The sequence below is a fragment of the Vulpes lagopus genome, chromosome 2, assembly GCF_018345385.1.
Source record: "Vulpes lagopus strain Blue_001 chromosome 2, ASM1834538v1, whole genome shotgun sequence".
In the NCBI taxonomy this organism is placed as follows: domain Eukaryota; kingdom Metazoa; phylum Chordata; class Mammalia; order Carnivora; family Canidae; genus Vulpes; species Vulpes lagopus.
Window position 1 is genome coordinate 162,880,482 of NC_054825.1, and position 16,459 is coordinate 162,896,940.

Here is a 16,459-nt window from a genome sequence, read left to right on the forward strand (position 1 = left end):
AGGACTGGACTACAAAACTACCTGTCTGGAATCTTAATGTCATATGTCAATGTCATAAAGGGGGTGGGTGACAAGGGGGCAGGAAACTTTTATTTATTCTTTATTAAGATTTTATTTATTGGGACACCTGGGTGGCTCAGTGGTTGGGTGTCTGCCTTTGGCTCAGGGCATGATCCTGTGGTCCCGGGATGGAGTCCCACATCAGGCTCCCTTTATGGAGTCTGCTTCTCCCTCTGACTATGTCTCTGCCTCTCTCTCTCATGAATAAATAAATAAAATCCTTTAAAAAAAAAGATTTTATTTATTTATTTGAGGGGGAGCGCAGAGGGAGAGGGAGGAGCAGACTCCGCACTGAGCAGGGAACCTGACCTGAGGCTCCATCCCAGGACCCTGGGATCATGACATGAGCTGAAGGTAGACGCTTCAGTGAATGCTTATAAATTGAAGGAGAGACTGCATATCTTGACAACTAAGTATAAGGTGTGACCCCAGATCAGACCTTGGATTAAAAAATCAAAAGCAAAAAAAAAAAAAAAAAAAAAAAAATCAAAAGCAGGGGCACCTGGGTGGCTCAGTGGTTGAGCATCTACCTTCAGCTCAGGTTACAGTCCCGGGGTCCTGGGATCGAGTCCCACGTCAGGTCCCCTACAGGCATCTTTCTTCTCCCTCTGCCTATGTCTCTGCCTCTGTCTCTCATAAATAAGTAAATAAAATCTTTAGGGATGCCTGGGTGGCTCAGCAGTTGAGCATCTGCCTTCAGCCCAGGGCATAATCCTGGGGTTCCAGGATCAAGTCCCCCATGGGGCTCCCTGCAAGGAGCCTGTTTCTCCTTCTGCCTATGTCTCTGCCTTCTCTGTCTCTCATGAATAACTAAATAAAATCTTTAAATAAATAAATAAATAAATAAATAAATAAATAAATAAAATAAAATAAAATCCTAAAAAAAAAAAAAAAATCAAAAGCCACCATGTACGATGTCACTGGGACAACTGGACAAATTGAATAAAGATCATGTATGAGAGACGCCTGGGTGGCTCAGCAGTTGAACATCTGCCTTTGGCTCAGGTCATGATCCCGGGATCCCAGATCAAGTCCTGTATTGGGCTCCCTGCAGGGAGCCTGCTTCTCCCTTTGCCTGTGTCTCTGCCTCTCTCTGTGTGTCTCTCACGAATAAATAAATAAAATCTTAAAAAAAAATAAATTAAAAAAGATCATGTATGAAATAATGGTGTTGCCTCAGGGTAAATGGCCTGATTGTGATAATTATGCCAGTTATGTAGGATGTCATTGGTCAGCTAGAGTTTTGGGAGTTAAGTGTCATGGTGACTACAACCTATAAATAGTTCTGCCAAAAAAGAAAAAGTATTTATGTGTGTCTAGATAAAGCAAATGATACAGCATGTTAGCTGGTGAATCCAGGCAAAGGGGACGTGGGTGTTTGTTGTATTTGTCTTGCAAGTTCTCTGCAAACCTGAAATTTTTCAAAAGTTGGAGAGGCACCTGGCTGGCTCAGTCAGTAGTGTGTACAGCTCTTGATCTTGGGGTTGTGAGTTTGAGCCCCATTTTGTTGGGTATAGAGATTACTTACAAAACAAAAAAGTTGAGGGCGCTTGGATGGCTCAGTCAGTTAAGCATCTGCCTTCAGCTCAGGATGAGGTCCTAGGGTCCTGGGATTAAGTCCACATCAGGATCGCTGCTCCACAGGGAGTCTGCTTCTCCCCCTGCCACTCCCCCTGCTCATACTTATGTGCTCTCTCTGCAATAAATAAAATCTTAAAAAGTTGGAAGAAAACATATAAAATAAAAAATAACATTTTTACAAGGTACATGGGAGAGTATGTAAACCATGTTTGTGTTTTGATGTTATTAAGTAGGGTCCACGCCTAGCATGGAGCCCAACGCGGGGCCTCAACTCATGACCCTGAAATTAAGACCTGAGCTGAGATCACGAGATGGACACTTAACCAAATGAGCCATCCAGGTGCCCCGAAGCATGTTTGCTTTCTTTTCTTTTCTTTTCTTTTTCTTAAGATTTTATTTACTTATTCATGAGAGATACAGAGAGAGGTAGAGGGAGAGAGGCAGAGACAGGAGAAGCAGGCTCCATGCAAGGAGCCTGATGTGGGACTCGATCCTGGGACTCCAGGGTCACGCCCCGAGCCAAAGGCAGATGCCCAACTGCTGAGCCACCCAGGTATCCCACATGTTTGTTTTCAATGCGTAATTCTGGAGAGATAGGTAATAAACTGGTAACCTTGGATTCCCGGGGGTGGGGGAACGGGACAGTATGGGGCAGTTTTATTGATATAATTCATACACCATATGACTCATGAGATCAAGTGTACAGTTTGATGATTTTTTAGTGAATTCAGAGCTGTGTGACCATCACCACAATCTTAGAACCTTTTCGTCACCCCAAAACAAAACCCCACACTCCTTGGTCATCACCCTCACCCCAGCCTCTCGGCCCATTCCCACAACTTCTCCAGCCCAAAGCCATCACTAATCTACTTTGTCTCTGTGGATTTGCCCATTCTGGGCATTTCCTATAAATGGAACCTTAGAATATGTGTCCTTTGTTGTCTGGCTTGTTTCACTTGGGATTATGTTTTCAAGGTCTACCCATGATGCAGCAGGGGTCAGTGCTTCCTTCCTTTTCATGCCTGAACACTTCCTCACCCTGTGGCTGTAGAACACTGTGTTTATCCATCTGTCCATCAGTGAACTGATATCAGGCTGTTTGCACCTCTTGCCTGTGACGAGTGGTGCTGCTCGGACAGAGGACACGCAAGTTTCGAGTTTCCTATAGGGAGGAAGACTTGGAACACTCTCCTTTGGCGACTTTTGAGTGCAAACTGTTTATACGTGGCTTAACTCACAGGAAAGGAAAAGCCTGGAGGCCTTTGCTCCAGCCTTGCAAGCGGCCAGAGAGACAAACAGAGTTTTGACCTGGGGAGGGGGGTGGCGGTGGGAGAGACCTGGGTGGAATAGAGGATCTCTGGCTTCCAGAAGCCCAGAGGAGTGGCCACACCTGGCCTGGCAGAGGGAGGCAGGAGGGCTCCTGGGCAGACAGGCTGCCCCAGGTCAGTGGGCTGTGGCCAGGAGGGTGTGGTGGGAGGGAAGGTCGCTTTGCAAGCAAAATAGAGGTTCCTGTGCTAGTTTCCCATTGTAGGCACCGCCTAAGCACAGTCGGGCAAGGGAGCATTAGAAGGAAAGAGGCCGGGATCCCTGGGTAGCTCAGCAATTGAGCATCTGCCTTCAGCTCAAAACGTGATCCCAGAGTTCTGGGATTGAGTCCCGCATCAAGCTCCTGTATGGAGCCTGCTTCTCCCTCTGCCTGTGTCTGCCTCTCTCTTGGTCTCTCACGAATAAATAAAACCTTTTAAAGAGAGAGAGAGAGAGAGAGAGAGAGAGAGAGAGAGAGAGAAGGAAAGAGGCCCCTGTGTGTCCCCTCTCAGCTGCCGAGGCACAAAACAGGGTGATCTCTCCTGGTTCAGACCCTTCATTACAAACAGATAATGCTGAGCGCCCCCTGGCTTAGACATTAGTTTCTGTGACACCCCCTCATCAGTGTTCTCGTCCCATCTCCCAACCCAGGGCTTCCTCTGCCACCTCTACACTCATCTGATCCAGCTTGCCTATCTCTGGCCCAGACCGCTCTCCAAGGCCCAGCCCAACAGAGGCAAACTGCTTACTATGAGGACGTCTGCTTAGGCATCCCACACTCCATAGCCAGGCCCCTCATCTCCCTGCAAACCTGCTCCCTGAACCCCTCAGTCTCCCCCAGTTCAGAAAAAGGCAGCTCCTACCAGGCCAACAACCTGGGAGTCACCCCAGCTTCTCTCTTCCCCTCCCTCAGACCACATGTTTGTTTCCCCTGCAAATCTCACAGGCTCTATGAGACCTGAGTCTCACCACTTTCCAGTTCCTGCCGGGCTCCCAGCCCAGGGTCCTCTGACTTTCTAGGATTGTTTGCAGCTTTTTGTAGTGGTTGCTGTTTGTCTCCCCCTGCTGGAACCTGAGCCCAGCATGAGCCCAGCGCAGGCAGGGATTTGGTGTGTGTTGTCAAGGAGGCGTTCCAGAGTCTACAATGGAGCCTGGCACACAGTAGGTGCTGAATAACTATCTGTTCAATAAATGAAGAGCCTTCCACTAGGGCGTCCCTCATTCCATCCTGCCCCCTATCAGTGTATTCTTCACACAGCAACCAGACGGATCCTGTACAAATGTGTCAGATCATCCCATCCTTGCTCTGCTCAGAAGCTGCCCTAGGTTCCATCTTTTTTTTTTTTTTTTTAATTTTTATTTATGATAGTCACAGAGAAAGAGAGAGAGGCAGAGACACAGGCGGAGGGAGAAGCAGGCTCCATGCACCGGGAGCCCGATGTGGGATTCGATCCCGGGTCTCCAGGATCACGCCCCGGGCCAAAGGCAGGCACCAAACTGCTGCGCCACCCAGGGATCCCCCTAGGTTCCATCTTATGCAGAACTAAAGCCAAGTCCTCAGGGTGGCCCACAAGACCTTCCCCTTTAGACAGTTATCTCTGCCCTCTCCCCCTTGTTCATTTGGTTCCAGCCACTTGTTTCCTCTCTGTTCCTTAAGCACTCCAGGCTTGGTCCTACCTCAGGACCTTTGACAGACTGTTCCCTCTGCCCTGCCAAATACTCTTCCCCAGATGTTCCCATGGCTTCCTCCCACCTCTCCTTCAGGTTTTTGCTCAAATGTCACCTTCTCAGTGAGGCCTGTTTTTTTTTTTTTTTTTTAAGATTTTTATTTTTAAGTAATCTACACCCAACATGGGGCTTGTACTCACAACCCCGAGATCAAGAGCTACATAAGGTCTTGATCAGTAAGGTCTGTTTAAAAGAACAATCTCCACTGCCCCACACTGATACCCTCCAACCCCTTTTCCTGTTTTTTTTCCAGATGGTACTTATCGCTGCGTGATGCACTGTATCAGTTCTTAGAGTTCTCAAAGCATAGTCCTGGACCTGCAGCTTGAGCTTCACGTGGGAATGTGCTGGATGCTAATTGGTCAGGCCCAACGGAATCAAACTCTCGGGGGCTGGGGGGTCCAGAATCTATGATAACGAGCCCTGGAGGGATTCCAAGGCCACTCAATTCTGTGAACCACTGCTTATTCATCTTGTTCACTGTCCATCCCCACAATGCGAATGAAAACTATGAGAGAAATTTTGTCCTGTTTCCTGCTATGTCTCATGCGCCCTGAAGAGGGCCTAGGACAGAGGATGTGCTGAATAAACATCTACCAAATGAAGAATGAAGGAACTCACAGAATCTTCAAAAAAAACTTCAGAGATAGGTGCTGTTACCTTCCAATACAGTGACCAGAACCAAGGTCCAGAGAGATGAAGCGACCTGCCCAAGGTGGCACAGCTAGCTTGGAGGGTTCAAAGATAGGCAGGCTCAATCCAGAGCCCCACTGTTAACCAGTACTGCAGACTGCCGGCGGCCAGGGGTGCCAGGCGAGATGCAGGGGTGAACTGCTCTCTGCCCAGCAGTAGACACAGACTGGAGGTGGACACCTCTGCTTGCTCATCCCCGTGTCCTGGCTCACACACATCTAGTGACAGAATGATCAGTTTACAAAAGTAACTATGCACCCCTCTCCCCCTCATCCCCCAGAAAGCTACACTTTTCATGCTTTGGGCTTGTCCCTCCTTGGGGGCCTTCCTGACTCCGCTACCCTTGTTTGCACGTCAGGGACCATCTGGGCCTGTGTCTGACATCTCACCAGACAGGAACCCCCCTCAGGACAGGGTAGGGTCTGTCGCTTCTCTGAGTCCTTGGCGATGCCCAGCACAAGGCCTGGCTGTGGGGAAGTTGTTTGCTGGATGAGCTCGCCCCTTTTCTCAGTCACTTAAACTCCTCTTCTTCCAGAGACTCAGCTCCAGTTTAACTCTTCCAGGATACTCGGTGGCCCCTTGAGGCACTCACTGCAGCTAGTACTGCTTCTGTTACTGCACATGTGCACCCACATTCAATACCCATGTTCATATTCTGAAGCCGGAACTGCTTCAGAACATGAGCTCCTTAAAACACAGGGGTCAGGGTGTCAGTCAAGTCGGGGTCCCAGCATCATCACTCAGCACAGTGCCTGGAACACAGGCCACTTCAAATTATGTCGGTTTAGACTCCTGTTGAATAACACCAACCCCACAAGTCTCCCCTCAGCCTCCGCCACTTCTCAGGCCTCCCAAAGACTAGTGCTGCCTCGCATTGGTTCTGAGCACTCTGGATTGACATCTGTGCGCCTCCCCACCAAACTGAATTCTCATTGGCTCCCCAATGCCCAGCAAAGGATCTGCCATAAAAGCAGCTGACTGCAAGAAGGGCTGAAGAGGAGAAAAAGCATTGCAAGAGAAGGGAATAGCGTGGCCAAGAGGCCATCAGTGGGGAAGGAACCTCTCTAAGGGACAGGAGGCCTGAGTGGTGATGAGCAGCAAGGAAGGGGAGAGATGGATATGGATATCCACAGGTTCCTGGCACGGGTGGGGCTATGAAGCTGAGAAACTGATATCACCCTGCCCACTCACTGCCACCTCAGAGTGGCACCCCAAACCTGCTCCGCCTCAGCCTTCTCCATTCAGCCTGTTGCTCAAACCATATAACCCAGTCATCTGAGCTCTTCTTCCTTACACCCCCATGTTCTGCTGGCTCAAACCCCAAAGACAATCTGACACTGACAGCACGGCAGTCTGAGGCACCGACAATCCTCTCTTGCCTTTCAACTGGCCTTCCTCCTTCCACTCTTGTACCCATTACAATCCCATCTTCGCTCAGCAGCCTGTGAGTTTTTCAAAAGGCACGGCAGGTCCTGTTGCTCTGATGCTCAAAACCCCCCATGGCTTCCCGGTGGAACCTAGAATAAAAGCCAAACCCCACACCAACGTCTACAAGGATCCGATTCCCCAACATGTCTCTAGCCTCACTTGTTTTCTTGGGTCCAGCTACAAACACACTAAATTTGCCTCAGGGCCTTTGCACTTGATGGTCCCTCTATCCAGACCTTTCTTTTCTTTACATGGCTGACTTCTCTGTCAAATGTCACATCCCCAGAAAGGCGATTTTTGATCACTCCAGCTAAAGAGGTTGGCTACCCTGTTTTATTTCACTTTGGACAATGTATCAGACCCCAAGAGCATTGCTTTAACATTAATACTTATCACTAGTCTCCTGTCTATCTTCTCCCCAGGCAAGGACTCCCCTAACTTATTCGGGCTGTAGTCTCTGCTTCCAGAACAGTGCCTGGCACAGGGTACTCAATATTTAGTGAATAAAGCGTGACACCATGCTCCCACGTGCACCAATTCAGTCCTCCAACGCGTCCGAGATCCCGTCGCCCCAAAGACCCTCCAGGGGTCCATCCCCCAGCTCGCCCCGGGGGCCAGGCGCCCAGCACAAGCTCCCCCCGCCCCGCACTCCGAGGGGCCCCCAAGGCCCGGTCATCTTCCCGCGCGTTCCCACGACCACCGGCCCTTGCCCCTGTACAGCGCGCCCTCAAGCCAAAGGGATCCCTCCCGCTTCCGCGCCCCTCGCAACCCTTCCTCAGGCCTACATGCCCGGCTCCTCCAACCTCCTTCCCCGCCGGGCCGAAACCCTGCAATCCCCCTTCTCCCCTTACCGACCCGCTTCAAACAGCCTTTCCCGCCACAGTCTACGCCGCCGTGACCCCTGACTCTACCCGCGCAGACTCAGAGCCGCTGCGCGCCGAGCGGGGCCACGCCCCTCCCGCGCCCGTAGGGCGAGACCACGCCCCGACGCGGCCTCAGGCCACGCCCCTCCGCTCAACTGCGAAGAGATCACGCCCCGTCCTTCCAACTTGGGATGTGACCTCTCCCTATTTTCCATAATTCTCGCCAAACCCCGCCCCGTCCTGCGGGGTCCGACTCCTCCCAAGCCACGGCCCCTCCTGGCGTCGTCTTCGCTGATTTCTACCTGTGTGCGCAGCGGCGCGCCCCGCCCCCTGTCCTCATGGCCCCGCCCCCTCGCCCGCCGGCGCGGCGCTGGTCTCCTCAGCCCGCTTTCGGTCGGAGGCCAAGTCGGGATGGATTCCGGCGCGTTGTCCTTCTTTCCGCTGGCGACCTGACGCCTGCCGTCCCCGCGAAGGGGAGGTCTGGTCACTTGTGTCTCACGGCCTGAGTTTTCCCAGCCGCATTAGATTCAGCGCAGGGTGGGCACATGTGGGGGAGCCAGGCACACTGCTTAGAATGGGACGACGCTGTAACTAGTTACTTCCCCCTACCTGCTCTAAAAAACAGCTTTCGGTCCCCAGCCCGTCCCTCCAGGCAACACCTCCTTCACCCTTGGCCAGGACTGTCCAACCAGCTCACTTCCGTGACCCCTCAGGGCCTGGCCCTGGGGAAAAAGGAGCTCTGAGAACTCTGCAGTCCGCCCTCACTCTGAACATACCACAGCCTCTTACCATCCAGAGTTGGCAGTGCCCTTTCCTTAATTTAGGGGGCGGGACCCTGGTCTTGGTATCTTGATGCCCTGATGAGGACTTGTGTACCTTGTACGTCTAGTTGCACACACAGCTGCGAGCTGCCCCCATTAAAGCCCCTATTAATAACACTTACATTCTAGTTGACCCTGATCACCCCCTAAGGCCAGCCGACTGGTAGCCACCTCCAGCGAACCTTATCTTGTTCTCCCATGTTTCCAGTGCACACAATTGTTCGCCACACAGTAAGTGCCCTATACACATTTCTTGGATGAATATCTGCATTCCCAGAATGGCCAGCACAGTGACTAGCCCACCAGTGGCTTCAGCAAATATTTTTTGAGCAGTGAAAGCCCGAGTCCCTCCATCACCTTAAATTCTTTTTCCTTCAACAGGCTCCGACTCACCTGTAGGGAGATGACCCCCAAGGCTCTTAGGTTAGCCCCTTGGAACTGCCCCCACCCCCCGCCCGAGTTCAAGTCCCATTACCTCAAACCCTTCACCAGCCTGGAAGCACAACAAGGTTTGGGGGCTGGTATCAATGAAGACCCTGACCACCCAACACCTATATACATCCTTGACTCAGTCTGGCTCAAGGCAGGTTTCTATTCATACTTTTATTTTCCTGTTTTTGTCTTTTTTTTTTTTTTTTTTTAGTTTTTATTAAATAAAAGGAACAAGGGGAGGAGGCCTGCAGTCTCTCAGGCTGGAGGGGAGAGCCTCAGGTCCCCCAATCCCTCTGTTCAAGGTGCGCAGTGAGCTTGAGGTGTAAGCTGGGTGGGGAGGGCGGCTGGTAGTGCTAGGAGAGTCAGAGGTTGGGATCTATGACCCATCCAGCCCTCCCAGGAAGACTCAGTAGGCAGGGGGGAGCCTCCTGGACCCTGACTGGGGCTCACCCGTGGGCTGAGGGCTGGTGGGGCCAGGGCTTGTGCTAAAAGCCACAAGGTGGGACCCCAGGCTGGGCCCCTTCCCACTCCAGGAGGAGGAAGGGGTAACAATGTCCATTTGCTGAAGGGTACAGGGCTGTGGGGCAGGGTCACCAGGCCCCTCATTCGTGGACGTCCCAAATCTCAGACAGAAGAGGCGGCAGCTTCTTGTCTTGAAGCCGCAGGGCAAAGACCTGTTCGGAGTGCACAGAGCTCAGGGTGCGCAAGCTCACAAGCTTCATCAGCATTCGAGGGAAGCGCAGCTGGTCCTGCATGGGGACAGGAAGAAGGTGGGCTTTGGCCAGGGCTCCTGACTCGTGAGGCTCTGCTCAGCCTACTTGGCCCATCAGGACCACCAGGAGGGTCTCCGTCCTTGGGCTAGCCAGGAAAACACGGTGGGAGTGGCTGGGCAGAGCACGGGGGCCCCCACCCCTATGCCTGTACTAGGCCTGGCTCCTTGGCCAGGGGACAGGGGCCTGAGGACAGACTCTGCGGGGAGGATGTCAGCCAGAGCTCAGAGCTCTGCTGCCAAGGGAGCCGGGCTCAGATGAGGAAGTAACACCACAGCCCTGGGCTTACCCACATGGGTCTTGGCTTCCTGTCCCCCTGCCAGGGCTGCAGGAAGGGCTGGGCTCTGGGTAGCTCCAGGAGACGCCTACCTGTGGCCTCTTGATGCGCGTGTAGGAGAGCAGCGCCTCCACGTAGGGTTGCTGTAGGGCTTCGACGCGGCTGGGCTCCTGCACATTGGGCCGGTCAGCAGAGAAGATGTTGATGGCGATGAGGAGGGCGTACTCAGCATCATCCAGACCCAGCCGCCGCATGGCCCGCGAGAACTCGAAGATGGGATTGATGAACTCCACCTGCAGGCCTGTGGGGGCGGGAGGCCCAGCCTGATAAGCTCCCCCAGCCCCAGACTGACCCCACTCCCGGGTCCTGATCCTGCTACTGAGAATGGCAGCAATTTTAGTGTCCTTGTCACATCTGTTCACCTGTCTCCACCGCCTATATGAGTGCCTGGCACATGGTAAGTGTGCTATAACCCCTGCTTGAGTAAAGGAAGGAGTAACCAAAAGTGAAGGGTTCTTTGGTATTTTCTATGACCCCACCCTACCTTCACTTCCTTCCTGACTTCAGGAAAGGAAAAAATTTTAAACCTTGGTTACATTGTGTCGTTCCTGTGGTAGCCACCCCTGCTCAGAGTAAAGCCTAAACTTATTCCCAAGAGCAGTTCGTTCATTCATCAAACATTATCAATCACCTACTATGTGCCAGGCTTCGGGGCAGAGCTGTTTACGAGACAAAGCCTCCCCTCTTGTGGAACTTGCATTTGGGGGTTGAGGAGAAGAGACAACAGACAAACATGTAAGTGAGCCATTCGGCCTGTGAGAGTAATGGGTTCTGCTGGATGAAGGTTAATGCAAGGAAGGACAATGGAGGCATCTAGAACCAAATCAGCATCTTAGATAAGGTGGCCACTGCATGGTGATGTTGTGTAGGAAGGCCTCACTGTAGGGTGACCTTTGAGCAACAACCCAAAGGAGGGAAAGGGACAAGTTACAAGGATGTATAAGTGTTCCAGGTGGGTACCACTGTCTGTTTTGCCCAGGACTGGGCAGCTTTCAGGGCCTCAAGACTTTCAATGTTGAAACTACAAAGGTCCCACATGAACCAGGGTGAGTTGGCACCCATGTTGGCTGAGGGACCGGCAACTACAAAAGCCCTGAGGCAGGAGCACAGTTGCTGGGTTCCAACAACAGGGAGGAAGCCAGTGTGGTAGGAGGAGGGTGGGAATGGGAGATGAACACAGAGAGGCTCCTGCAGTGCCTGTGGGCCATGGCAAGGACTCTGCCTTTTCTTCCAATGAGACCGGAGCCATGCAGGCTAGTGAGCAGAGGAAGGACATGGGCTGACTTGGTATTAACAGGATCCTTCTGTTTGTGGTGTGAACAGACACATTCAAGAGAACCCAGCGAGGGGACCTGGCAATGTTCCAGGAAGAGACACTGGTAGGACCTCATCTTTCTCTCCAGCCCCAGCTCCCTGTGCCTCGCTGTAGTTCCTTAAAACCATCTAGGTCTTCCCCTACCTCAGGGCCCTCTGCCAAAATCATTCTCCCCACCCACTGCTCCCCTGTCAAGTTCATATTCAAAGGGGGTTGAGATGGCCAGGGGTTTGAGGAAGGGAAGAGGATGAGGTTAGGAACACACATGTGGGAGTACAGACAGGTGCCCCAGGAAGAGATGGTGAGGGAGAGCAGGACTTATAGAGAAAGGCCAGAGACTGAACAAGCACAGCGTTTTCGTACATGGGGTTCCCAGAAGGCAATGCTACTCCCCAATTCCCTTTTCCTAGGTGATAAATCTCACCCCTAAGGCCTCAACTTCCTCCAAAAGCCCACCACCTAGGTCACATCCCCAAGTAAATGTTCTTGGAGGGCAGGGACCAGGACTGCCCCGTACAGTTGAGTAGGTTGCAATGGACTAAGATGCAGTCTTCCTCCAGTGACACCAGGTTTTGGGAGGAGGGAGCATTTTTTCTTGATTCCTATCAAAATGCCCTATGTGACAGTAGAGCCCCCTTCACCTCATCCTGCATTGCATCCTAGTGCACAGACTCGGCATTCTGTACCCTTATCTCACCACAAGGAGAGCTCCCCATACTTTGGAAATAAAGAAATGGAGGCAGACAAGAATGAGGGCCTGAGGTCTCCCACCAGTAGGGGCCCAGCAGGGGCACCAGCCCTGCACCCTGCCAGTCCACTCTGTTGTACCTGCACGGTGGAAGTCATCCTTGCTATAGGTAAAATCCTTCAGGAAAGTGATGCACTCAGTCTCATGGTTGTAGCGTCTGGCCGTCTCTAGCAGCATGATCTGGGGACAGCAGGGAGAGAAGTAGGCAGGGGCTCTAGGAGTCCCTATGACCCTTTAGCCACTGGTCTCTCCTCTCTTGGCCTGTGGGGGGACCTAATCTCGCCAGAAATCATCCCTTGTTCCCTCAGTCACCCCAGCCTGCGGTCAGCATGTCAGATACCCCAAACTCTCTCTCCTCCAGGTTTAGCACCCACAGCACCCTCCACTTGGGATACTCTTCCCAGGTGGTTATGAGGCATGGGGACAGGCAGTTTGTTTTCTTCATTGCCACACACTCAGCACTTGGAGTGGAGCCTCATATATGCTAGGAACTCAATATTTATTTGTTATGGTTGCTTTGGATTAAATGCCAACTCATCTGAATAGCCTTCTCAGCATCACATTCTTTCCAGCCCAATCCTCGATTTTTCCCAGCCCTGGCCCCTTTCCTTTTTCTCCTTGGCTCATGGGAGGCTCTGATTATCTGTTTAGTATTTTGGCCTTCCCCTGTAGGGTATCCTCTCCACAAGGGCAACAACTGGAGGTATATGGCTCATCACTATATTTCCAACAGCTTTCCTGAGGCTTATCCCTGGAGCTCCTCATGGGCAGGAAGGAAGGGCCTTGTAGAGGATGGGCAGACTGCCCATTACCTCAATGGTAGACGCCTTCAGGAGGGCGATCTGGTCCTCGCGGCCCAGCTGCAGGAAGCCAGGCACTTGTTTGGCGAAATCCACAATCTCCTGGACTGAGATGATGGCTAGCTCCGTGAAGTGGGCAAAACGCTGCTGGCGGGCATCGCGGGACTGGGGGTCTGCACCCAGAGGCCAGGGCTGGGGAAACAGGGGCCACGGTTATTCTCAGGACTTCTCCCTCAAGCCCAAGGCTGCAGGGACACCTTGAGGCAAAGACTGTACCCTAGGAGACCCTCCACTCCAAGGCCCTGCCCTCTGAAGGCTCATTACCTCCCCATGCCCTTGGCTACAGCCCTACTGGCTCAACCCCACCATGCTCATCATCCCTCAAGGCTGTGGGAGGGGAGGTACCGTGACTTTGGGCTGGTCAGAGAAGGAGCGTTTGTTGCACTGCAGTTGAGCTGCCACCAACTGTTGGATCATTAGTTCCTGAGCAGCTGTTAACTGAATACCCTCGCCTTCCCCAGAGCCCTGGCCGCCTCCGTCAGACCCTCCAGGGGAGGCCCCAGGTCCACAGGCTGTGCTGCTGCTGCCCATTGGCCCTACGGGTGACTGTTGCTGCTGCTGCTGCTGTTGCTGCTTCCGAATCTTTTTCTTTCGGATCTGCTCCTCTGAGAGGACGCCTGTTCGGGAGATAGAGGCCTCAGCAGAGGCCCCAGGGTTGGGCAGGGGTCCGGCTGGCTCTCCCCCCAGCACTCACACTGCTCCCTCATCCCGGCCTCCTTGCACTTGCGCAGCCGGCACTGCTGGCACTTGCGCCGCATGAAGGCGTCCATCTGGCAGGTCCCGCCACCCCGGCAGGCGTAGCGCCTGGCCCCGCCTCGGACCACACTGCGCCGGAAGAAACCCTTGCAGCCTTCGCAGCTGAGCACGTTGTAGTGGAAGCCAGAAGCCTTGTCCCCGCACACACGGCACAGCTCATGGCCCAGCATCTTTGGGGCTGGGCCTTTCTTTCGCTTGCGCTCAGGTTCCTCAGCAGGGTCTGGAATGACTGGGGTGGGTGGTCAGGAATCCTGAGACACAGGGCCTCGGAAGGAAATTGCAGCCCAAGGATCATCCCCACAAGAAAGAAGCAAAAAGCCAGGATACAGACAGTGACCCAGAGAAATGGTGTCTCAGAAACAAAAGCGTGCATATCAGTGAACCCCAAAGAACACATGACAAGAGGCATCAAGTAGGAAAAAAATATGCTCACGGGCAAAAAAAGAAAAAAAAAGTGACAAGTAAGCATGGAAGAAAAAATTAACGAGAAATTGGGAGCCTCCCATCCTCATTTCTGATCTTTCTCCCTTTCTGGATCCTTCCCCAACCCTGTCCCAGCCCCTGTCCTTGGCCCCCATCTCACCCCCGCTGCAAGCGGAGCGGGCCCAATCGCTGCCTGGGACATCAGGATCTGGACCCGAAGGCCACAGTTCAGGACCCTCCTCCTTTATCGCTGGTGAAGAAGACGGGGCGCTGGCTTGAGGCGGGCCATTTCCTGGGAGAGGTAAGCACAGTGAGTTTCTCCTGACAAGTGTGCCACGGGGGTCGGGGCTGGGCCGGGAAGGAGCTCACTCACCAGGCAAGGGCGTGTCCAGAGAACTGGTGGTGGGGGTGGACATGGTGGACTCACGGAGAAACCTGCAGAATACGGGGGGACCGAGAGCCTTGTGGGGCCAGGGAGGCTCAGGTTAGGCCAGTCCCAGGTCCTGATGCGGGCACCTGTTTCTTCCATTTTTCCAGGCTCCTCCTTTACTGCAGAGACCCCCGCCTAGCCCCTGCCTGCCTCTGCGACCTCTCCTCAGGTTGGGACAGAGCCCGCCCCCGACCGCTACAGGCCTCCACAGACTCTCAGCCCTGCCCTCACCTAGACTCCGCCCCTCCCGTAGGCTCCGCCCACTCCGTTCCTGCAGGTACTGCCCTTTCTGCTTCCATCGTGCTCCGCCCTCACTTCCTCCATCCCACCCAGTTTCACCCTACCTACGAGTAAGAACTCCCCACCTCCGCGAAAATAGCACCCCCAACTCCCACCCTGACCCCACCACCTCCCCATGCCCCACCCCCATCTTTTCCATCTAGGTCCCGCCCAAGCCTACCAGGTCCCACCCTCACTCCAGCCATCACGCCCCGCCCCTCCCCTTGCCCCGCCCCGCCGGTGCTCCTCCCTGCAGGCCCCGCCCCTCCTCCCGTCAGGCCACGCCTCCACCCCCCTCCCTTCACGCTCCGCCCCCACACCTCGCTCCAGGTCCCGCCCCTCTCCGAACACCAGTGGGGGGCGGGGCTCATGGCTGCGCGCGAGGGTCTTGTGGGCGGCCTCTCGCGGGGTCTCCTACTCCCGTTGCCCTGGAAACAACCGGAGACAGCGCGAGCTACGGAAGGGAGGGGGGTAGGAGAGAAGGAGGCTGAGCGGAGCAGCGCGGGGAACGCCGGGAAGCCCCGGGCCCAGGACGCCTCCCGAGTCTCCCCACGCTCTAGTGCACCTGCCTCTGTCCCCTTGCTCTGCTTTTCCTCCTCCTTCTCTGTATCCCCTGGCACGCCGCCGCTTCTCGGATCCCCTCAAAAGTAACTTCGCCACTTCTTCCGGCAACCCCGCCGTGCGTCACTTTAGGAAGGGGGCGGGCAGTCAGGAGTGACGGACTTCCGGTCCGCTTAACTAGCCAAATCGGCTGCCCCGCACGGAAGTCGTATTCTCACCGGAAGCTTACGGTCCGGGGTATTTCCACCGAGGCCTGGCAGGAGAGTTCCGGACCAGTTCCATCGAACTTAGTGCGGGAGGGGGCGTGGCCTGTCCCAAACCTTCGGAGTGGGAGCTGGGCTGCTTTCGCTCCAGCCCTGTTCCTCTCTGGGCTCGTAGCTTGGGGGTTTACTGGTCACGAAGTTCCCGACCTTCTGCTCCTTTTCGCACACATTTGATTGTCCTTGTTTGATTAACAAGTTTTCTGGTTTTAGAGGCACGTTGCTTATTGGTTTGAAATAAATTGAATTGCAAACCTAGACCCAGGAAAAATCTATTAAAAAAAGAACTTGTTGAGGGCTCCCTGGGTGGCTCAGTGGTTTGGTGCCTGCCTTTGGCCCAGGGCATGATCCTGGAGTCCTGGGATCGAGTCCCATATCGGGCTCCCTGCATGGAGCCTGCGTCTCCCTCTGCCTGTGTTTCTGCCCCCCCTCTCCGTGTGTCTCTCATGAATAAATAAATAAAATAAATAAAATCTTTATATATATAAAAAAGAACTTGTTAAATCTTCGTATTTTTAATGAAATATGAATTTAAATCTTCATATTTAAAAAAAAGCATAACCTCATAACCAAAGTGATACAAATAATACCTTTTAAAGATAACTCACAGTACTTGAATAGGTAGAAAAAGGGAACTGTTCTGGTCTTTCCTTGATGATAATCAGATCTATATTGAGCATATATCTGTTTTTTATTGCAACGTATGAGTCATGCTCTTTTATAATTTGTTTTGTCCATTCTGACATGACCTTGAAGCTATGGAATCGGAGGATGTTACCACTAAAAGGGGTGATTACATGGACATAGAG

General features: G+C 53.2%; 2 protein-coding genes across 2 annotated transcripts in view; both read right to left on the reverse strand.

Moving 5' to 3' along the window:
- POLD1 (DNA polymerase delta 1, catalytic subunit) overlaps positions 1–7,722 on the reverse strand; it is a 29,184-nt gene extending 21,462 nt beyond the window's left edge. Inside the window, exon 1 of the mRNA XM_041745465.1 lies at positions 7,651–7,722. The gene's annotated coding sequence lies outside the window, so the exon portion shown is untranslated. The remainder of the gene's footprint in view (positions 1–7,650) is intronic.
- A 1,345-nt stretch (positions 7,723–9,067) lies between these two features.
- On the reverse strand, positions 9,068–15,548 carry NR1H2 (nuclear receptor subfamily 1 group H member 2). The gene is made up of 10 exons (XM_041745198.1): positions 15,395–15,548; positions 15,150–15,283; positions 14,494–14,555; positions 14,281–14,412; positions 13,636–13,926; positions 13,287–13,558; positions 12,894–13,073; positions 12,162–12,261; positions 10,051–10,259; positions 9,068–9,660 (listed from the first exon to the last, which is right to left on the reverse strand). Exons 3-10 carry the CDS (start codon positions 14,534–14,536, stop codon positions 9,514–9,516), a joined length of 1,374 nt encoding a protein of 457 aa, XP_041601132.1. The 5' UTR covers positions 14,537–14,555; positions 15,150–15,283; positions 15,395–15,548; the 3' UTR covers positions 9,068–9,513.
- Positions 15,549–16,459: the final 911 nt, after the last annotated feature.

Excerpts from the sequence above, each read along its gene's own strand:
- NR1H2 (XM_041745198.1), bottom strand. The coding sequence starts at position 14,536 with ATGTCCACCCCCACCACCAGTTCTCTGGACACGCCCTTGCCTG. Across the intron at positions 13,074-13,286 it reads CTGACCAGCCCAAAGTCACG|CCCTGGCCTCTGGGTGCAGA; the intron begins GTACCTCCCCTC and ends CTGTTTCCCCAG. Across the intron at positions 10,260-12,161 it reads GGATGACTTCCACCGTGCAG|GCCTGCAGGTGGAGTTCATC; the intron begins GTACAACAGAGT and ends CCGCCCCCACAG.